General features: G+C 51.4%; 1 protein-coding gene and 1 long non-coding RNA gene across 2 annotated transcripts in view; one reads left to right on the forward strand and one right to left on the reverse strand.

Moving 5' to 3' along the window:
- Positions 1-11,239, reverse strand: part of MN1 (MN1 proto-oncogene, transcriptional regulator) — a 35,812-nt gene extending 24,573 nt beyond the window's left edge. The window contains exon 1 of the mRNA XM_051634074.1: positions 7,448-11,239. Within this exon, the coding sequence (XP_051490034.1) occupies positions 7,448-10,874 (3,427 nt within the window). The 5' untranslated portion in view covers positions 10,875-11,239. The remainder of the gene's footprint in view (positions 1-7,447) is intronic.
- LOC127391380 (uncharacterized) lies at positions 8,869-19,033 on the forward strand. The gene is made up of 2 exons (XR_007891038.1): positions 8,869-8,958; positions 17,352-19,033. It is a non-coding gene; the product is annotated as an uncharacterized LOC127391380 (long non-coding RNA).
- Positions 19,034-23,093: the final 4,060 nt, after the last annotated feature.

Here is a 23,093-nt window from a genome sequence, read left to right on the forward strand (position 1 = left end):
TTTTAAAATTTTCTTCACTTTACAAATGGCTGCTTTTTCAATTAACTGTGCTTCCTCAGCCTCAGGATGATCTTTCTATTAGCAATACAAATGCTTTCTAATATTTTGTGAATACTAATTCACAAAATTAATTAAAAGCAGACTTAACTCTGAAAACATATATTTTAACAACAACAACAACAACAAGCCTTCTCCCAACTACTAACAGATTACAGGCTTTCCTGTCATCAGGAGTACCAAGTCCTAAAGGCCCAGCAGTCAGAACTGAAGGCAAGAGAATTACAAGGAAAAAAAAAAAAAAAAAAAAGAGGTAACAACTCAGTTTCCTCACCTCATTTTTTAAACAGAGCAGGGGAAAGAAAAGAAAAATATTCCAAAGTTCACTCCAACCAGCAACGGGAGAGGGGCTGCAGGCAGGCCCTGGCCCAGACACTTGTGTTGTCTATGTTTAAACTCAGATACATTGTATTTGTTTTAATGCTAAAAAAATAAATACATTTAAAAATCTATCAAAGCAGCACTTAAATGTAACCAGATTTCAGTTTACCAAACAAAAATTAGCTTCTTTAGACAAATCTTAAAAGCTAATAAAAACTCAGACAGGCAGTGTCATGCACTGCATTTTTGTGTTAAAATCCTAAACAGACACAAATAGATTTCCTGCAACTGAAAACAAACAGACAGAAGTTGCACAACTGAAGGCTCCCAGCAGAAGTGAAGCTTGCAGATGAGAAACAGCTCATCCTCAGGAGCTTCCCGTGACTGATGGGTACGTGCATCTTGGGCAGTGAAATCCTGAGGTGTGATAGAGCAGTTACTGTCTAATGGGGACAAGACAGAACCTGGAAAAACTTTATTTAAACATGCCCCACATGGATCAGACCCAATCCTATGGGAGAGGGATGCACTCTGGGCTTGGGGCAGGTGTTTCAGAAGGGTACAAGCCCAGAACACAAATACTCCCATGATAATTCTCAGACTGCCACAAAACGTAACTCCAGAACGGGGGAACTATGGTATTTTTTTGCATCATTATGTAGATAAAAAGTGCAACACTAAGAGAGAGAGTACATTTCTAGGTCATAAAGTCTTACAACTTACTAGATCAACTAAGGAAAATGCATTATTCCCTGTATAAACTGCCTTTGCTGTTTGCCAGGAGATGAGCAGAACAGGAAGACTTAGAGGAGAGGGCACTGGGGGGAGATGAGAAGAAGGGTGCTGAGCAGGGAAGCAGCAACGTAATATCATCTAAGATGTTCTCTTTGAAGTATTAAGAAAGTCAGCTTGTAAAAATTAATGGATTAGACCTCCAGCTGTTCAATTCTCAGCTTTCAATTTAAAAGGTATTTGACTTTGGAGCACTGGCACGTAATACATAAAATATATTTAAATTTGTTTTAAAAAATCTTTGCATTAAAAAAGGTCACTAATAATTCATAACATTTTGAGTGCACCAACACAAAAGTGTTCTGCAAAGGAACAGCAGCTGACGACACAGAATATCAGCATTTTTACATAAGCTGGTCACGTTATAAGTATCTGCAAACTAGGTCTATCTACAGAATAGCAAAAATTCAGATTGACATTTTAAAAGTTGAGAAATATAACCAATATCAGGAAAGCCAGAGCAGACCTTGATTTTCCTGGGGGACTCCACAGCTTCACCTCTGTAATTTCCATAGTGTTTCCTGCCCTGTGTCCCCCGCCCCAAGAACTGATGCTGAAAGTGCACAAGCCTCACGCTAAATACACCCCGTCAACAGCTCTCCCTTTTAAAAACGCCCCTTAAATACTTGAAGCAAGAAATAAAAAATAAAAATAAAAATAATTATTAAAAACCCCACATAAATCTTAAAAATGTCCCCAAACTCTGAGCACGTACTGACGGGTGCCCAAGTTGTTCTCCTGGGGGGCCAAGGAGCAGCCGGGCGGGATCCGCGCCTCGGCACACGACGCGCTCCAGCCCCAGTGACGTTAAGGACCATCTATTCTATGCTGGGACAAACCAGGAAAGATCCCACTAACCACAGTTTGACTGGTCTCTTTGGATATTCTCAGTGTGCTCTAGGACTTAGGTAATTACAACTTTTTGATGATATTTCATAAAATTCAGCATTAAAAAAGCACGTTAGGCCAGCAGAAGATTCATTTTAGAGCTGGTTTGACACTTTCTGCAGATACTCCACTCACACTTGTATTTAATAGAAATACACAAGAAATCACAGACTAAAAATGTACAGTAATTTGTCTAGTCCTAAAATTTTATATGGCCACATAAAGACATTTTGCTGTACCAGAATATTGCAGAAGCTGAGAGTCAGCTATTACAATTAAAAGCAGCCTATGTACTTTCAGGTTACACTTATGTTTAATGCCTTATACTTTGCTCTACACAAGCAACAAACCGGATCTATAGGCATTGCTGCTTAATGTTTTTTAGCAAAAAAAAACATTTGCAGTTTTACGGCAGAGCATTCCACGAGGTAAAAAACAAGTATTGCACACTAAAAATTAAAAGCAGACATTGTATAACACCTCACAGATCAGAATAAATCTATACTGTCTTGTAAACTCATATATAAATATAAAGTCAAATTAATTTCCTTTTATATCATATATGAAAATCACATTCACACACAAATTTAAAAAAAATGCATCCCTCAAACTCTGTCTCCTGCACACTCTCACACTAAGCATGTACAAAACACCCCAGGTAAAACTAACCTCACAACTAAACATGCCATTATGAAGTAGCAGACTTTGGTAAAAGAAAGCACCATGTTGCAAACCAAATTTGTGATCTGCATTAATTCAAATATGGCTAGACTGCCCACTAGAATGAGCAGAACAGGTAGATCTAAAGACTGAACATGAATAGACAGACAGTGAGATGGATGGATGTAAAGGCAGGCAGAGCAGCTCTGGCAGCTACTGAAATGCCAATAAATTAATACAATTTCTGTATTAGATATCTTAGTGCATTACAGCAGCAACAGCAAATACTATTGCAAACCTTGCTCCTTGCCTTCTCTAATGTTTACCATGAAGGTCTACAAACACACTGCTGCAGAATGTTTATAAAACAAAGGAAAATGCTTCGAAATAGGACTATTTTCTAGTAGAAAATATAAAAAATGACAGTCAAAGTGCACAATAGAGTGTCACTGTCACTCACATGAAGCCAGGCCAAGCAGGAGCAACCTCTCAATTTTTATTTTCTTTTTAACAGGTCAGAAGAGTTTAAAAGATCATATTAAATCCAAATCTAATGCACAGGGAACTCTCTCCTATGACAAGGCAACGGGAGTATTCTTTCCTCAGAAATCTGCATGCTAATCCAGATAATTTATTAAAGATGTGTGTTTCATATCTGTGCAGTATCTCACGTAATTTCTTAGTGAAGGCAATAGCATTTTTTTCACTAACTGTTAAAATGCCATGTGTAAGTTTCAACAGCCCTTTCAAGCAAACAAAGCAGCATCAGGAATCACAGACCACGGCAGCGAAGTGCGCTGAGCTTCGTCAGTGAACTGCTTTCCAACAGCCCTCAGCACACTGCACACCCGTTCCAAATCACATCTTGCTCTCAATGACATTAAGTGTGTGAAATACCTCACAAGAGGTCTGACAAACTTGGCCTCAGTAAACAAACCTAGTCCCTTGGTAAAGCCTCTAAAATAACTTAGCAGTATCTAAAATAAAAGCAGGCAGCAGAACACACTAGAAGAGAACGAAAACAAAGGCTCTTCGTAGCTGGACCAAACCCGACCTTTGTGAATGTATTTTGGTAGTAACTCACAGACCTCACATACTGCTTCACCAAGAGTTTTCGTCTGCTGGCTCATTCAAATTATAGGTTCAGTGCCAGGGTGAAATAGTAACGAAAACTCAAAGATGAGAAGCAGTCGAGCTGCACTGCACGTGCCCACCAGCTCAGATGGATAAGCCCAACGGCCACCGAGCAACTCAATATATTCTCATTTTTCCCAATCAACACCTGCATGGTTCTAGGTTACATATTGACATCTTCACCTGACATCTGCAGTATGGGACCTTCAAAATTTCAATTAAAAGCTAAAAAAACCCACAACCCCACCGGTACTTAATTACTGAGTTTCTAGAGAATACTAATCAACATCTCACTAAAGGGGAAATTGTACTAGTTCAGGCAAAGCAAAACCCCATTAAACTGGCCTGGGTTTTTCAGTGAATTTGATCTGGTTATTCTTTGTTAGGTGGAGCTGCGGTGGTGGAAGCCAACACAACCTCTTTAGACTCAGGATTATTACACATCCCAACTCTAGCTGCACAGCAGAGGAAAATGTGAAATTCCAGAAAGCAATTGGGTAAAAAAAAAATAATAAAAATCAAGCTACCAGCCACTTAACATAAAACAGGTTAGTGCAAAAAATGATGTATCAGAGAAAACTCCTTATGGAAAATCGCATTTTAGCAAAGAGCATTAATTATTCTAGATTCAGAGACAAAACATGAACACACACAGGGAAGTCACAGAGGTTCTCACAAAAGGATGTAAGTGTGTACATGGCACAGGTGTCTGCAGTGACATACCTGCTCCCACCTGCCTGTAAACTCACAGCTCACATGGCTGCAGGGTACTAGCAACTCGCTCATGATAATGCCATGATGAGGAGAGACACACTGTAAGGAATCTGACCAGCCACTAAAACAACTCCAACAAGTTGCTCCCCAGTAATCAGGTCATTAAATGAGTATTTGAGAAGTTCCCGAGCCTGCCGTGTTCCGGGGAGCCCCTCGGTTCCCGAGCTGCCCCGGCGCGGCGGCAGGAGCGCCCCGGGCCCCGCACCCGCCGGGGGACCCAGCCCCGCACCCGCGGAGCGCCCGCGCGGATCAGCCGGTGCCACAGTAGGAATAAATCAACGCTTCCTCCAGTAACGGCAGGTGTAATGAAGAGCCCACCGCCTCTGTGCCGGGGAGGGAATTTGCGGCTAATCTCACTTTTAAGAATACCGCACACGCCCCGGCACAGCGAGCGCTCCCAGCGCGGGGTTACGCGCTTGGAAGCGCTGCCTGCAGCCCGCGTCCACCCGGCTGCACCCCGGGAACTGCGGCAGCAAACACCGCGGGTGCAAATCCCCTCGACTAGAAAGGTTCAAACTCAGAGTCACCGGATAAATAAAGCCTTTTCTTAAACAGTTTCAAACGCTCAGGCAACGTAAAGTTAAATTATTTCGGCTAACCGAGGAGTACAGCCAGTTTTGTCTCACCTATTGTATCTTTATCACTTCCAACAACAGTTAAGAGTAAATTTCCCCAAGCTAAGAACCAGCCCATTCAAATTCTTCAAGTGACTAAAGTGTGAAACAAAACGAGTGCCTCTCTGCATTGTTGAAAAACTGGTTTGCTATTTCTTGTTAAGCCTCTGAAATACTAAAACATATCCTTATACAGGAACACTGATTAGATGGTTTTCCTTCCAAGTGATGAACTGTTTTAACAGCAACATTGTGGTTATTGCGACCAGAAAGCAATTACTTATTTCATAGATGTTACTAAGAATAGTGGTGATCAAAGTGAACGTAGGAGTGCTGTTAAAGATGTTAAAGAAAGCATCGCTCCATGTGACACATATATATGCAAAATATACGTATTTTAAGCCAAATTATGCTTTTAATAAATGTTCACAATTAAGTCACTGCTCAGGATTTTTTTTTTAATCCACGAAATGAAGATCTACCAAAAAAGCTACTATTTTAAAAGCTATTTCTAAATACAGCGGGGTGTGTAGATCTGCGTATCCGTGTGCATGTGAGAGTGCACACACATAACGGGGGGTGCATGTGTGTGTGTTGTGAGAGAACGTATATATGTGTTCGAGTCTGCCAAGGTAGAAGTGACAGGAACTGTGATTTGTGCTAACTAGCTATTGATCCAGTCAGATCTAGATGTTGTGTACAAGAAACAATAAAAGAGAAGGGGCCAGGAAGGATGCTGTGTGCAACTCCATTTAAAAATGGAAAAGAAGGGCCCCAAACAAACCAATTTATGTCCTTGCCTGGGTGAAGCATGGAGAATGCTGATGGGCTTCCTAGAGTCTGCTGTGCATGCTAAACACTCCCGCTTGAAATGAGAGTCCCCTGCGCTGGGCATTAAACATGAACAAAGAGACAAACCGTGGGGGCTAGGATTCACGCTTCAGAAAGCCAAAGCTGGAAAGCCAACCAGAACTGGGGGTAGGAAATGGTCCAGTTTTCAAACCACCGCCCTTTTGATTTTCCCAACACCTCTCTTAGAGAAATTACTAAAAGCAGAGGACTGTAAAAAGTCAGTCTGTACCACCAGATGTAATGAAAACAAATTCGAACTACGCTAGCGGTACCAAAACATTAACTTTCCTAGACACAAATAATGAGTTTACACTGTGTAAATTATGCACGTGTACTTATAGCACATCAAAAAATTGCCTGGGTGCATTCCTACAGCAGGTACGTGCACATGCATCTATTGTAACATCCACACACATGGTCAGGCAGTTTGCAAAATATGGTGTTGATACGATAAAATAGAAACCAATTGAATCTATAATCATCCTTATCTTAAACAGCTTTTATAATAGAGGGCTTTCCATTTATTTATTTTTTCTTTCCTGAGCTTGGGGAATTACTATGCCCTCTGGACACAGGGAAGGATCAAAAATTACAACTAATGTCAGAATTAAACATCTGTCAACTAAGCAGGTTTTATACCAGCAGACCCGGAGCCTCATTTTAAATTGCCTATTAAAGAAAAGAAACAAAACCCAACATGTCAAGAGCCTTTCAGCTCAGTGTGGCACCGCTAACAGGCTCCTCGTGCAAGCAGCAAAATACCTGGACACGGAGGGACAGCACCACTAACACATGCTCGTTCCCAGGGTTCAGAAGAATCTTTGTAACAGTTTGGTGGAAACGGCTGGAAGACGTGCCAGGCACGGGGCTCTGCAGGAGCCCACTCTGTGGCACCCCAGACCCAGGGGGGCTCTGCGGGAGCCCCCTCTATGGCACCCTACGTTGCAATCCCCCTCTGCAGTACCCCAGGCCCAGCAGCAGGGCTGGGGCTCTGCCGGGAGCCCCGCTGCTCTGCACCCCCGGGCCAGCGCGGCGCTCAGGGGCTGCTCCCCAGGCCGTGTGAGGGGGACAGGGCCGGCAGCAGCCACCACGGCAGGGCTGCTGTCACCCAGGGCTGGCCAGGCAGCAGGCAGCTCGTCTCTGCGCAACCCCAGCAGCCACCTGGCATCCCACAGCTCCAGCCCAGTGCAGGAAGGCCCCCAGCACCCACCAAGGTCACCACCAGGGATGGGGCAGGTCTGGGACCAGTGTGTGCCCAGTATCCCAGGACCACAGCCTCACCACTTCCCCTTTCCTAAGCATCCCAACATTCCCCACCCAACTATGGGCCAGCACCCACATGGGACAACCAATACCTTCTTTGCTGGGGTTCGGGGGCTTGGGCTTCTCCCAGGGCACCATGGGCTTGTCCTCCTCCTGTCCATCCATCAGGGCCTTCTCGCCAGGCAGGTACCAGGTAGAGTTGTGCTCCGCCATCAGGGAGTCCAGGTCAATGGTGCTCATGGCACCCTTGACACCCTCTGAGCAGCAGCTGCCCAGCTCACTGTCCCCATTCTGCCCTGTGCACTCCCCCTTCTTGCTCTTCAGCCCCAAGGGCTGGTCTTCCGAGATGCTGAACTGCTGCCGCTGGAGCTGGATCTGTGCCTGCAGGATCTCTAAGGGGTGGATCTCATCCTGGGCAGAGGTGCTGGTGGGGGTCCGCACCTGCTCCATGCTCGGCGTGCCAGGGTGGGTGCCCGCCGTGGTGCTGAGCCCATAGCTGTCGGGGGTCGAGGTAGACGTACTGAGGAGGCCGAGGGCCAGGGGCTTCTGTCCGTTGAGAAGTGCGTGCTCCCCACGGGGCAGCTTGGGCGAGCCGCCCAGCAGCGGGCTGCGGGTGGGCTTGGAGGCAGCGTTGTCGGAGCTGGAGGACACCTCGTCCTCGTTGCCATAGCTGGTGCTAACCTCGTCGGGAAAGTCCACGTGCGGGGAGCTGCTGTCCGACTTGGTCACGCTCTGGATGCCGCTGTCCAGGGAGGACATCAGGTCAGGCTGCTCCCCCAGCAACAGCTCGCTGCCCTTGCCCCAGGAGGGTGAGGTCAGGGGCTTGTCGTGGGGGGTGCCCGCACCATGTTCCGCGGCCCCTGGCGGGCCCCCCACCACCGCAGACACCGCCGGCTGCCCTGGGCTGACGCCAGCCCCGCTGCCCTCCGAGGCAGAGAACTTTTCGAAGAAGGTGCCGGGGCTGACGTGCCCACTGTCCCGTTTCCGCCGCCCCCGCCCCCGCCCGCCGCCCGCCTTGCCCTCGCTGCCAGCTGCTGGCTCCAGCGCGTAGCCAGGCGAGAGGCTGCTCTCGGCGGGCAGCAGAGGGGCAGGGCCTGACCCCTTGCCTGCTCCCGCCGCACCCGCCGGTGGCCCTGCTGGGAAGTAGTCCTGGGCAGCGGGCGGCGGCGGGTCAGGCTCGGCCTGGCTGAGCTTGCGCTTGGCCTCAGCCGGGCTCTTCTTGTTGAAGGTGACGTTAAGGTTGGGGGCGCCCAGGCTAGCGATCATGTTCTGGCAGGCAGTGGAGAGGGCGGCCAGGCAGCTCTGCCCAAAGACGTTGTCCTTGCTGGCGGGCTTGCTGAAGGAGCCCAGCGAGAGGGCACCCAGCTTGCTGGCGGCAGGCCGCGGAGGTGGCGGCGGGGGGAACTCCGGCGGGGGCGGGGGGTAGGCGCCCGGCGAGGCGCTGAGGGCAGGCGCAGGCCCGTGGGCCGCGGGCTGCCGCGCCGCTGCCGCGAAGGGGAAGCCGGGCTGGGCGGCGAAGTCGGCGGGGCCACGGCGCTCGGCGGGTGCGCTGGGCAGGGCCACCCCACCGCCCGGGGACTGCAGCTGCGAGAGGCCACCCATGGTAGGTGCAAAGGGTGGGTGGACGCCAGGTGAGGCCAGGGCCTGTGCCGGGCCCTCGCCCGCCATCCGCAGGGGCTCCTGCAGCCCCAGCCCGCCAGCGCCCGGCCGGAACAGCACAGCAGCCCCGCCGGGCTGCAGGCCCAGCTCGTGGGGGGCCGCCTCGGCCGGCAGCCCCGGGGCCGCCATGCGCCGCGGCAGCAGCTCCCCGGGCGGCGGCCCCGCGAACCAGGCGCTGTCGGGGGCCAGGTGCGGCGCCGGAGGGTCGAAGCCACGGGCACCGCTGCTGGGCTCCCGCTCGAAGGCGGGCGGGGGCAGGCTGCCAGGCGGGCCCACCTCGCCATGGTGCCCCAGCTGCTGCAGGCTGGGCGGCCGCAGGCGCTGCTGGCTGCGCGAGGCCATCTGCTTCATCACCAGGGCCGCGTTCTGGCGCTGGGCCAGCGCCGGGTGCTCGGGGCCGCCGTGCGGCAGCGGCCCCCCAAAGGCCTCGGGCGCCGGCGGGGTGAACTCGCCCGGCAGGCCCGGGTAGCCCGTCGGGGAGAGGTGGCTCTCCATGGCGGGGCCGTGCATGCTGCTGCCCCAGGAGGCGCAGCGCTCGACACCGGGGTTGCCGGGGAAGTCGAACCGTGGCCTCTTGGCGACGCTCACGTAGGGGGCATCGAAGTGCTGCAGTCTTTGATTTGGTGGCTGTTGCGGAGGAGGGTGCTGCATATTAAACATGGGGTCGGTGTAGGGATGCATATTCCTGTTCTCCAGTCTGTGAATAGGGTATTCAAACTGTGCATGCTGGTTCTGCATTATGGGCCCATTGTCCTGCAGGTTGGGGTTGGGAGCGTTGGCTTCTGCTTGCTGTTGCCTAGGAATGGCTGGCGGGCAGGAGTTCTGTCTGGCCAGCAAGCCCGGCGGCTGCTGCGGCGGCTGCGGCGGCTGCTGCTGCTGCATCAGTGGGTGCCTGGCGCTGGCCCCCGGCTCCAGGCTGGCGGACATCTTCCGCGCTCCCCCGAAGCGCTCGAAGAAGACACCGTGCTGCTGCGGCGGGTGCGCCTTGGCCACGGCCATGCCCGGCGCCCGGGGCAGGGCGGGCGCCCCGGCGAAGCTGCCGCCTGCCGGTACCTGCCGCCCGCCACCGTAGTGTGGCAGCTGCCCCTCGGGCTCCGACGGGGAGAAGACGGGCAGCTCGAAGTGCCCGGCGGGGCCATCGCCGGGGTAATTGTATTCCAGCGAGTCCACGCCGCCCTGCGCGGGCAGACGCCGCTGCTCCAGGCCGTGAGGCTCGGAGGAGCCGGCCGCCGGCAGCCCGTGGAAGGAGGCGGCGCGGTTGGGGGACTGGTCGAGGGGCAGGCAGGGCGCCGGCACGGCGTGGTTGGAGCCGCCGGCGCTGTGGTGCTGGAAGTCGGGCAGGTTCCCGGGCCGCTGCTGCCCGAAGCCCTCACCGCCCTGGCTCTCGGCCATGTGCTCGTAGCCGTCGGCGAACGCCGTCTGCCCGCCCAGCGCCCCGCTGTAGCCCAGGAGCCGGCCGCCGTGAACGCAGGAGGCGCCGGGGTCGGGCCCGAAGTTGCCGCCGAAGTGCGGGGGGTGCTGGTGGGGGTGGTGGGCTCCTCCGTGGCCGCCGTGCGGCTGCTGCCCGCCGAAGAAGCCGTGCACCGGCGGTTGCATGCCGCCGCCGTGCAGCTCTCCGGGGCCGCGGCCCGGGAAGCCGTAGGCGTCCCCGGCCAGACTCATGTTCATGCCCAGGAGGGGCGGGTCGCCCAGCGCGCCCAGGGCCGGGTCCACGGCCGCCGCCGCCGCCGGGCCGCCGCCGGGGAAGGCCGGCGCCTTGAAGTGCGCGCTCATGCTCAGTCCGGGCTGCCCGAAGCCCCGCTCTGCCTGCCCGCCGCTCCGGCTGCTGCTCTGCGGCTCGAACTGCTCCAACCCGAACATCCTGCGCGGCTCCTCAGAAGGGCATGGCCGCTCCACCGCTCCGCTCCGCCGTGCCGCTCCCGCCGCGCCGGCCCCCTCGGCCGCCCCGCTCACATCCCGCCGCGCCGCGGCTCCGGCCGCCCGCCCGCGCTCACCCGCCCGCTCGCCGCTCACTGCCCGACAGCCGACGGGGCGGCGCGACGCCGCTCATAGGCTCCGGCGCCCGGGACCTGCGCGCCGCATCGCCGGCCCGCCGTGCGCTGCCCGCAGCTGGCAGGGCTCCGGGGCGGCGGGCCGGGCCGGGCCGGGCGGGCGGCGGGGCCGGCGCTGCCTGCGGGCGCTGGGAGGGCTGCGCCGCGCTCCCCTGCGCGCTCCCTCGCTCTCACCCGGCGCTGGCGGAGCAGCAACAAGTTTTGCATTTCAGCGATGAATTTCAGCCATCGGGGCTGCGCCAATGAGCGCCGCGCGGCCCGGGGCGGGGCTCGCCGTTAAGGTGGCTCCGCCGCTCCGCGGGCCCCGCCCGCCCCGCGCCGGGCCCTCTGGACGGCGCCGCCGCTGCTCCGGAGCGCGGGGAGCCGCGCTGAGCCCCGAGGTGCCGGCGGCGGGGGCCTGGGGCGGGGGGCACCGGGGCTGGAATCAGGCGGAGAAGCCGGGGATCCTCCTCGCCCGCCCCTCCCGCACTGCCCGCTCGGGCCCCCGGGGCCGAAACCCGCCCGAGAGTCGCGGGATGGAAGAGGAGCGAGTCCCCGGTTCCGCCGTCCCGGCAGACCCGACCGCGAACCCCGCGCCCGTCCCGAGCGGCGCGTCCTGGCGGGCCCGTCCGGGCGGCAGCCGGAGCCCCGCGGGGCGCCCGGAGTTAGCGGGGCTGTCAGGTCCTGGCCTCCCCGAGGCAGAAACATCCATCAGCGCCGCGGGGCTGAAAGCAGCCGGCAGGGTAAGGGAATTCAGGTGTTCACGGCTCGCACATGTCGATAGTTTAAAAAAATAAAAATGAAAATTACTCCCACCAAAAAAAAAAATGAGATCTATAAATAAGCGGCCGAGAAGTATTTGTATATGGCAGGAGAGTTTTAAAGGGATTTTTTTCTGCAGGATCAGGATGCTGCACTGTGATTAAATATTGATTTTGTGTAATTAGTTTTCATGTGAACTATCCTCCTTCCTGATGGCTTGGAGATTTCAGAACTAGAGAAGAAATGGAATTGGACATGGAAATTATTACTTAGCAAAGTGACAAGGGGGGGCGGCGGGCCCGGGGACGGCACCGGGGCAGAACATGAAGTACGGGCGGCCCGACAGCCGCACAAAGGGATAGAGGGAAAGTCTCGCTCGTTCCCTACGGGAACGGCGGCCACGGGGGGAAGGAACCGCCGTCCCTGCACCCGCAGCGGTCCGGACCGATGGCAGCCCGCCCGCGCCGCAGCCCCGCCGAGACCCCGGGGCAGGGCCAGCCGCGGGCACCGCGGCTCGCCGGGCCCAGCCCCGCCGCGGCTCGCCCCCCCCCGCCCCCTTTGCGCCTGCGTGCGCGCCGTCGGCGCCGGCTCTTCCGAACGGGCACAGCGCCCCCTGGCGCCCGCCCCGACGGCGGCACAGGAGCGGCGGGGCGAGCTGCGCGGCCGGCGGGGCGAGCAGCGCGGCCGGCGGGGCGAGCAGCGCGGCCGGCGGGGCGAGCAGCGCGGCCGGCGGGGCGAGCAGCGCGGCCGGCGGGGCGAGCAGCGCGGCCGGCGGGACGCGCCTCTCCCGCGAAACGACGGGACTGGGTCCACAGTGAGGGCGGCGGGCTCGGCCCATGCACCGGGACCGGCTTCCCGGTGCCGTCTCAGGGCATCGCCACTTCCCTCCGTCGTGACCGTTCCCGGTTCTTCCCGGCGGTCTCGGTGTGGCAGATATCGCCCCGCCGTGCCGCCCCGTCGGCGCCCGGCCCGCCCTTCGCTGCAGGCGGCTGTCGCAGGGTCCCCTGTCCCCTCCCGCCGCCTCAGCGGGTGCAGAACAGCTCGGAGCGCCGGGGTGGGCGCGTTCCCTCGGGGCTGGGCAGCGATTAACACCGCTGACCACACATAAGCCAGGGCTGGGCGCAGCTCGGGAGGGTCCCTGCTCTGGCGTCGGGTTCAGCTCCGCTCGCTCCAGAGCCACCCGACAGGGATGTCCTGATGGCTTGGCAGCCCGTGGCCGGTCCCAGCTGCCCCAGAAGCGCTCCGGCCACACCCAAACATCTTCTGCTGACTTGCTTGCGAGCCAGATCCTGTCCCAGCAGAGAAACTGGTTCCTGAAACATACGAGACTCCTTGCCCTTACTATCCAGTATTTTTCCGGCCAAAACAGCATCCAATTTAAAAACGGGAAGGAAAACAAAAAAAGCTGGATTAATTTTAAGAGTGCCAATCAAAACAGCAAGGGCAACAGAACAAGTAAGAGCATTGTAAACCAAAACAATATTGGTGTTTTAATGCCAGTCCTGCCCGTACAGAATTGCACAATAGGGCTGAGGCTCTGGCTGGTAAGTCTTTAATGTGGGCAAGGAACATGATCAGCCCTTGCTGGGACAGATGGGTGAGCAAAGCATCCACCCCGGAGCAGTGACACCACTTCACCTCAGCCAGCACCATTGCTTGCTGGTGCGTCCACCCTAGAGTGGCAGAAAGAGATACTTTCCATGTAAGATGCTACATGCCAGTTGGACAATATCTCTGTCAGGAGTATTATCAGAGATAATACTTACTGTTGTAATCATGGTGAGTTTCATGTGTAGTTGACCCTTTTTTATCATAGCTTCATCATCGTGTTTAGATGCAGTTACTTCTCTGGGGAAACTGCCTGTTCTCTGTGCACCACAGACACAATGAAGGTTGTATCACAAGTGTGAAGACAGTTACTTGCTCTAGTAAGGCAGCTAGATTTCCACTGTGAAGAATTACTTTTGCTGATGTAAAGGGACCTCAGGCCTGTCTGAAATTGCAAATCTTACAACCAGGTTGTCATGCCTCTCGCTGATACCTCCTGTGACATTGGCTTCCATGGGAGAGACCAAGTGCTTCAGGAAAGAGATTTTTACTAAGATGATTTATCCTGCATTTCCTGGAATACTCAGAATTGGTTTGTTCCTCAAGTGGAGGAAGCATGGCTTCTCTGAAAGAGCAGAATGATACAATTAGAGATGAGGACTTTCTTGGGTCCATGGGCTGACCACCTCAAATGCTTCTGGGCAAGCATTAATCCTCCTCCCTCCCTCTCTTGGGTCTGTGCCCACCTGCAGGAGCTGCCAGCATCCCTGTCAGGGCCAGTAGCAAGGCTTGGTGCTGTGCCCTGCAGGCAGAAGCCAACAGCTCACTCCTTCCCAACTGCTTCCCCAGGAGCTTTTCTGCTCCTGCACTGCTGCCCCGGGCAGCAGCATCTTCCCAGAGTGCATTTTAAGACTGAGAGTTTCAGCCCAGCAACCCCCCAGCAGCCCTGCATGGATGCAGTCCGGCTGGGAGCAGCGTGACTGCCCAATGGCAAATATGGAAATCATATCAGCCTAAATGTTTTGACAGTAAAAACAGCGAGTTGATAGAAGTGGTAAGGTTCTTTGCTATCTGCAGCCTCGTACAGGCTTGTGGCAAAACATTCACTATCTGTTAAACACTGGAAGGCAGCTCAGCCCTGCTTCTAACTCAGAGACTTGTCCTGGGCTGCATGTGCCTGGGGCTGCCAATCTGCCCTGGCCGGGGAGCTCCAGTTGAGGGTGGCCCTGGGCTGTGACCAGCACCTCTGGGAGCACCATGGACACAAAGGGTCCCAGTTGCCCAGCCAAGTAGGAGGATGCTTTTCTCAAATTGTACTGAGTAATGAAAAGTATATTTTACAAAACATATTTTTACTTTCAATCTCTGGGTTTTGGTCATCTTGGGGGAAGCAGGGAAAGGCATTATTTAAATAGTTGTAGCTGCAGGGGATTATTTTCTAAATTAACAATAGTAATTGCTCTTGCCAAATTCAAAGTTGAGGGAATTCATCTATTTCAACTCTCAAGACAATAGCACAATTTTGGGTTTCATATTGCAAGTTCTGAAAACCAAATGGTGGGGCTGATGGGTTTGTTGTGTTTTTGTTGTTGTTGTTGTGTTGGTTTTTTTTAAATAATTCAAACAACATCAATTCATCAGCCTTGAATTCAGCTCTTTCCACTGTGCTGGTTTAACTTGCACAGAGAAAAGTTGCTGCTCAGCAAAAAAAAAAAAAAAAAAAAATTCCTTTTTACCAAAATGAATGCATCATACATAAAACATCACGAACCGTACAATTAGTAAGCAAATGTAAGAGTTCAGCTCAGTTCATAATTATTCAGCAAACCTATTCAGAATGAGTTTTTTCTCCCTGCAGCAATCAACTGTGTGAGCTCATTACCACCGAGAATCTAACGAAGAAACCACCACATAAACTGTATAAAACAAGCCCATATGCTAGAAAAACTTGAGCCCAGTTAGCCATTACCAGGGAGATTTTTAAACCCTTCCATCGAGCAAAACCATATCTTACTTTTCTGTGGTGTTTATATCACCAGCTCTATAAAGATGCTGTTCCATTAATATGTCAGGCATCAGGTATATAAATTTTAGCTACTAAATAACCTCTACAGTCTCTGGTAGTGCAGCCATCTGGAACAATACAAAAAAGAATTTGGTTGCTGCTATATGTCACCTACCAGCCAAAGTGATGAGTCCTGTCTTTGAGGAAGGGGCTCCCAACAGTCACTTGCAAAAAGCTGGTGTGTTTTTATTGGCAGCGATTTCTGCTCCTAGCAGGGATAATCAGTGAAAGGAATTGGAATGTTTTGAAGAACAGGTCTCCATGTCTGGTGGGCTGATGTTATCAGGATGGTTTTCAACATTTCTGCCTGGACCAGTTAGGGAAACAGTCACATCTCCTCCTGCTCACAACCACAGCCAACACGGTGACTGGACCAGCTCTGAAGGCAAAGAGGTGAAGTTGTTGGGTGAGCAGGACAGCAGAGCAGGTTGGTCAGGAAGGTGTTCCTCTGCCCAGAGGAGATGCTGTTCATCTGCATGCATTTGCTTTCCTTCCCCAGAACAGTAAGGAGTTTTGGGTACAGGAGTGCCCTTTTCTGGCCAGGCCACAGAACCCTGAGCCCCACATGCCATGGGCTGTGCCACCCAGGGATAGTGGGGCTCCCAGGGGTCTGCCCTGGGGACAGTCACACCACTGGCCTCCCCAGCTGAGTGGCACTGGGAATCATGCTGGAGGTGGCACATAAAGATGTCTGGGGACCCAACATTTTGTTCTTGTCCTTCCTTGGTTGACTGTCTGGAGGTGACTATTTTGTAATTGAGATTAAAGATAATTTCATATGCAAAACCTGATTTGCACTCGGTTTCTGGAAAGTTTGCTTTACCAATGTAAATATTTCATGATTACTTTTGCCAACACTGTTGTTTTCTGGAAAGTTTGAATCAAATTCCTTCAGACACTTAATTGCTTCCCATTTTTTTTAAAAATGCATAACTGAATAATAAGAGTTAAGGACTAAAAACTGTTCCAGTCATTTCCCGCAGAATTGGCAACAATTTCAGAACTCAGCCCTTCTCAAGGATTTTCCTGTTTGTTTCTTCTGCAAGGTTGGTTGCCTGCTTTAGTTTCTTTACATCTGTACAACCTTAAGCTGTGTATTTTCCCTGTTTGATTTTTTATGTATCTCAGTATGAATCATGAGCTTCTCACAACATTGCCAGGTTCTTCCTTTGCTGCAAACAGCTTTTTTACCTCAATTAAGTGTATTTGGTCCCATTTATGTCAGTTAGGTGAAAACCTCTCCAGCATGTGGGACACTTAGGTGTACATGTTGAACACATTTTTTCAATTTAGATCAGCCAGATAGTGCTGAAATAATACAACATTGAGATTGTACAGTTAGTAAAAATGCTAGGAAATGCTAAAGCACATTTACTCATCTCTGAGGGTTGTACTACAATAGATACTTCTGGGGCATTTCCCTCTTCCCCCCCCACCCCCCAAATTCCCATCTCTAACATGCAGACAAAATAGAGTTAGACATTTGATTGGAGGAAGAAAAAGTAAATTAGATCATATATACAGCACAAAATAATTAGTTTGACTGCAGGAACAGTAAAAGTTTTTCATAAATAACCCCATGAAACAAAAAATGGTACATCTCTATATGGGTAATGGATATTTAACTCTCCTCAGTATTTTATGATGAAGTCTGTATGATTGACTTCATTCTGCTGTTTTCTTAAACTTGAACCAGGTGGGAATTCTGTAAGCTTGGTGGAGCAGGAATGATCTTGGAGCACCTGGGATGTCTAGCTCACTGTGGGCAATGTCAGCAAGCCACTAAAGTAAATTCATTTTTCAGCAGCTTATAAATTGAACTGCTGTGAAGGGAGGGAACCTGAGGCTGGTGTGTACAGTCCTGATGACTTCATTTTCCCCAAGCATTAACTTCACAAGTGTTCACCTTTCTGCTTCCTTTTTACATCCTAGAATCCTGTGACACACTGTGTTTACAAGTCCTTCCTTTCCACCACATGCAAGACAGTGTCCTCCTGCCCAGGCAGAGCAGGCCTGTGCTGTGGGAGCAGCGGGGGCTGTTGGGTGCAGTTTTAGATGCTGCTGTATCACAGGAACTCACCCAGCGTGGACCAGACTGACCTTTCCGGGAGAGCCTCCTCATGGGGCCACATGTCTGGGCATCCCCCACTTGTCACTGCCATCTAATGCCTGCTGAACATTGCTGGGATGTGCCCACCACCAGCCCTTGGGTCTTCGCTCCTGGTGCTCCCTGCACGAGGGTCCCAACCTTCTGGTCTCTGCTGAAGAGGATCTGCAGGTCCTGCGAGCGAGAGGAACACCTGGGGATATGGTGCCCAGAACACAAAGCCACCAGACAAATAAAGATACTCCTGTACTTATTATTCACCATGTTACTACCAGATTTTACAGAATGACTCACTTCTGAGCCGCTGGCAAACCTTGGCTCCCAGTCCCGATTTGTCCAGTATTTTAACAAGTGCCTCTGCCCATGGGAATGGTGCAGAGCTGTCCCAAAAGCAGGAGCACCTGCGCCAGCAGCACAGCAGGGCTGAGCCCCCAGCACGCAGGGAGCAGAGGGGATGCAGTGCTGTGGGGAGCTGCCCCAACACCCCAGCCAGAGGTCCCAGCTCCACCTGGGCCTTCACACGGGGCTGGGGTTCATCCACTCCCCACAAGGAATCATTTTGCTTTTCCAGCAGGATTTTCTGGGGTGCCCCAGTGATGGGCACAGGCAGCACCCCTGGCTGCCCCCTCCCCTGCACCCCTGGCAGCCACAGCAAACCCCTCCACAGGCACAAGGGGTTAAACATCTCCCTCCATCCATATCCATCCTGCTCCTGGATCACCAGCCCCTCCACACCAGTACAAAAGGCCTGATTTGATCCGGTTGCAGACGACTCACATTGTACTCCAGACTTCTAGCAATGTCGGGCTATCAGGTTTCCAACTAATATCCAAGGCACAGCCCGAGCATAAAGCAGGAACAAAGACATCTTTGTTACTGAAAAAAAAAAAATCCCCCGAAGATATTAGCAGTGCAGTAGAGTTCAAACTGTTAAATGATTCAAATATTATTTAATGAATGCATTTGAAACAAGGTCTCACAACCCAGAACACTTTTTAGATCATCATTTACAAAGAACCCGCCTCTTCGCTTACTTCTTTATGAAGTCGTTGCTTTCAGGTTTTAATTAAAGCCATTTTGCTGGCAGGCTTTTCCAGGGACTTCACTTGTTGGCATAGCTCAGCTCCTCTTATGATACATTTTAGCTGGTGACTACTGGAACTTCCAGAAGTCCTTATAATCACAGTCCCTTAATTTACCATGGCCTGCATTTCTGTGGCTGTAAGAAAGGAGGGAGGCAGAGACCCCTCTGCAAAAGAAGCAACAGCATCTGGTACTGGTCCAGAGGATGCCAAAAACAAGTTTGTAAAATGATGGAATTTGTTAAGTTAAATTATATCTGGCATTGGAGAAACACTGCAAGGTTCAAGTTCAAAAATACCTTGAATTTCTTGTTTAAGTCTTGGATATGCAATTCTAAAAGAGAAAGTTATATAAGCCACGTGGCAGATGGGGTTCTGGGAAGAAACATGTCTCCAACCTGAGGAAATAAAGTTTTAAAATCAAATTTGTTGTTATTGTGCTCATAGCAATGAGAAATCCACAGCTGCTCCAAAGTACGGGAGGCAGATACCTGACCTCCAGGGTAGCACCAGCACATCTAGGACTGCACAGGTGTCAAGATTGGTGTTTTGAAAAAATACAGCATGTCTATGAAAAGTGGGGGGAGAGAACAACAAAGCAGCATAAGTACCAGAATCAAAACAAGTAGAAGAACAAGTACCAGAGAATGAGGCAGAGGACAACTGCAGAACCACTTCCAGACTCTGTCAGCAGAGTACATTGCAAAGCAAAATGTGAAATGCACACCCTCACACCTGCAAATCAGTCTTGTCTCTGCTGCCTGGAGGGGTTATGTACATTGAAATCACCACTTCAGGTGCCTCTCCATGAAGGGGAGGGACAGCAGAGCCAAGACCCCCAGAAGCAGCATCAGCAATACAGGACCCTGTGTATGTTGAACTATCAGAATTTCACTCATATCAACCAAGGCTCCCACTCCAAAACCTGGGTTTGACACATTGTTCTTTTAAAGGATTCCAAGTGCCAGAACTTTGTTCTTGGTAGAATTCACACTGTGAATCCTGCCTGGAGCAGGTAACAAAGCAAAGAGCTCATCGGGAGCAATGGTGGAAACAGTATCCCTGGTGGCCAGATGTCCTGGTGACAGTCATTGTCCTCTGGATAACCTCCATTCCATTTCCCACTCTCCTCAGAGCTGAGAAACACCCTCTTTTCCTCACAGAAAGGGACACTTTCCTCACCTTGGCAACCTCTTAAGATTGTTCATTTCCAGCCTAAGCATGAATAAGGCTGAGTCAAACCTGGCAGGGGAGCACTATGGTCTTGACAGTTAGTTGCTGTTAAATAAAATTCATTTTCCATACAAATTCAAGCAAGTAGAAAGTCTTCCATAAGAAAGGGTTACGTAACTACAAGGGAAATATTTCTGATGCCTCTATTGAGACATGATTTAATAAGAACTCCATGGACTCACATGCACAGAATAAAAACCACAGCCCCCCTCCCAGGCACACACACTCGCTCCCTTCATTTTTTCCTCCTCTCTGTGGCCCATGTGAGAAGCAGCATTCCCAAAAGGAGACTCATGGAAAGATTCCTTACTGACTGGAGAAGAAACAGGGGGTTCACCTGGCACCTGGGTGCCCTCAGTGTTGCAGCAGCTCCCGGGACAGGAGTGACCCCAGGAGCTGGGAGGGCAGAGGGTGGCCTGAACCTCCCCAGTGCACAATCATGTGCCAACGTTAACTTTGGGAGCCAGCATTATCTGCAAATTAATGGAAAGTGGAAATAAATGGCTGCCTTAGCTAATTGGCCAACACAAACGCTGCATAACAGAGCAAAGGCTCTACAGATAAGGCTTTATTTGTATTTGAAGACTGTAACAAACACCCAGTTATTTTTCTGCATTTAGCAAAAATTACAGAATTATAGCCCATATTTCATTTTGTCAGCCTTGACTATTTGGGAATGCTGGAGTCTGTCCCCATGAGATACTTGTTCCTAAAACCTACATCTGAAAAGGTTTTAAAATGTTTTCTAGCAATTCAAAATGTCTTATGTGCAGAGAGCTAGTATTTCCTGGTTACAATTTAAATGCTTTTGTGATAAGAAGACACTCTAATTGACTGAATCCTATTTATATTTCTACTGTGCTAAAAGTTTATGATGCAGTCTTAAAATTGGAACAGCCTGACTCCTGCATGCTCTGACTCCTGATGCAAACACACGCAGAGAGGGGAAAGTTACAACAAAAAACTACTGACAGATGCTGCATTCATAAATGTAACTTGGCTGGAAACACATGAAGGCAAGTCAGAAAAATTGTGAGTAACTTCACTGAGTGGTACATGTGAGCTCTCACACACCTTATTTTCATCATTTTCTATCAGCAAATACATTCCACCCAATTTTACTGGTTTCTTTTTAAAAAAACCAACAAAACAACTTCACTCTTTCAGAAAAGAACATTAACGCCAAGGGAAACTCACAAAAAAAACAGATAATGCTGGTTTATTTGGATGAAATATACTGAATCCTCAGACACTGGAAGCTCTCAGTCTCATACAACCATTTCAGCAGCCACACTAGGGAACAGTCTAACACCCTCACGTTACTTCTTTCAGTTGCTGGAAACTCATGGAACATATCATGATCTTTCCTACCTCAAAGGAGCTACATAAATAATGATTTTTACATAAAGAAAATAACATAAAAAGCAAATAAAACCCACAACAACTCTGCTACCAAGAGCTTCAAATTAGAGACAACTTACTGGTATAAATTTTCAGGAATATGCTTTTTTAAAAGAAAGAATAAAATGCAGTGGCAAAATTACTACCTGATACAAAAGCCCCTGGGATGGCTCTGCTGCTGTGCTCAAGGTGCAGCAAGCAGGACTCTGACTTTTCTCCTGCTTCTCCAGCTATTCTTGTATTTATTTTAAAGAACAAGCAATTAGCAAACATTCCACCCTAATTAATGTTGGCTACAGATCCTCTGTGAGGAAGCTGGCTAATTATCAAACGTGAGGAAAAGGCTTTGCTGGGGGGGTGATGCTGATGAGAGCAGGTGTTCTGATTTCTCTCTGACCCCCTGCTCCAGCTGTAATCCCTGAGTCCTTTGTATCAGGGGCTGGGGAGGGAGGCAGCTGGTCTGGAGGAACCACAGACCAAGACTAAAGTTTAAATTGTGTGTATGAGTGATAACAAAAAACTAACATTTTGTTCCTTTTAACATCTTGCCCTACTGAAGCTTGATTCAGAGCCTGGGGCCCACAGCAGCATTTCGCCTTGCAGAGATTGTGGCAGGGGCAGGAAATGGAGCAAGAACAGAACCTGGTGTCAGCAGGGACACCCCAGGGCTGGCTTCCCGCGGCAGCTCCAGCCACTGGGCTGTGGTCACAGAGCCCAGGGGTGAGGAGACCTCGCTGGTTTCTGCTCCACAGCAAGACAGGGCAGGGAGATGTGTCTGCAAACAGAGAGCAGGTTAGAACACCTTCAAAAATAAAGGCCTTTCCAGTTCTCATAAGCACTGCAAACTAAGTTAATCAAACACGTTGCCTTGGAGCCTTTTCCTGAAGGAGCTTTGCCCTACCCAGAGTAGGCAGGCAGTGTCCCCAGCAGCAGAGAAGGACGAAGCAGCCCAGAGAGCAACGGGCTCCACGTGGCTCCAGGGCTGCCCTGAGCACCCTTTGCAGCCCCTGCCCCAGCTGCTGCTTCTCCGACCAGTCACCACAGGAAGGAGGCACCTGCAGTTCTCCAGCTTCTGCTCAATTACTGACCTCACCATGTCCCCTGCATCCCCAGGGAGCTCTGCACATCACAGTCCAGCAGACAGCTACACCCTCCCCCATTTCAGTGCATGGCAGTAACGTTCATACAAAGATTTTACAGGGAAGAGCAAATAAAAGCCAGTAGGGCCTTATCCACCAATAAGCAACTGAACAAAACACAGCTTCACCATCACCAGGCTTTTCCACATGTCAACCAGGTCCAAACCCTCCCAGGGCTTTGCAGAGGTGACCACCAGCCACATGCAGCAAGGTGCCACTCACCACTGCAACCCACCTGGGCACTTCACCTTTAACGTTCAATCACTTCCGACCAAGCAATTATGATTTAGTGACACGTGGAAATGTCAGCTGCTCTAGCCACAAATCAGCCACAAGTTCCTCCCCTGAGCCAAAAATATACTGAGAGCAGCTGAGAGCAGGAGGGCAAGAGAGAAAGACCCATGGGGATGGCACCAGCACCCATACACAACTGTGACTGGGGGGACGGGGGACACGGACTCCAGGCATGTGCCGTACTGCCAATGTGCTGCCAACATGCAGGGTCTGAGCTGTGCAGCTCTCCTAACCCAGCCTCCCCTAGCCCAGGGCTCTGCAGAGCCAGGACAGGTAAGGTGGGGCTGTTACAGTCTGGGCAGGAGGAAGCAAAGAGAGGAGCCCCAGAGTGCAGGGGCTGGACCAGGTGCCCTCCGGCTGCCCCGACCCGCGCGGCCCTGCCCGCTCGGTTCCGAAGCCACTGACATGGTGCACAAAT

The sequence above is a fragment of the Apus apus genome, chromosome 16, assembly GCF_020740795.1.
Source record: "Apus apus isolate bApuApu2 chromosome 16, bApuApu2.pri.cur, whole genome shotgun sequence".
Taxonomy (NCBI): domain Eukaryota; kingdom Metazoa; phylum Chordata; class Aves; order Apodiformes; family Apodidae; genus Apus; species Apus apus.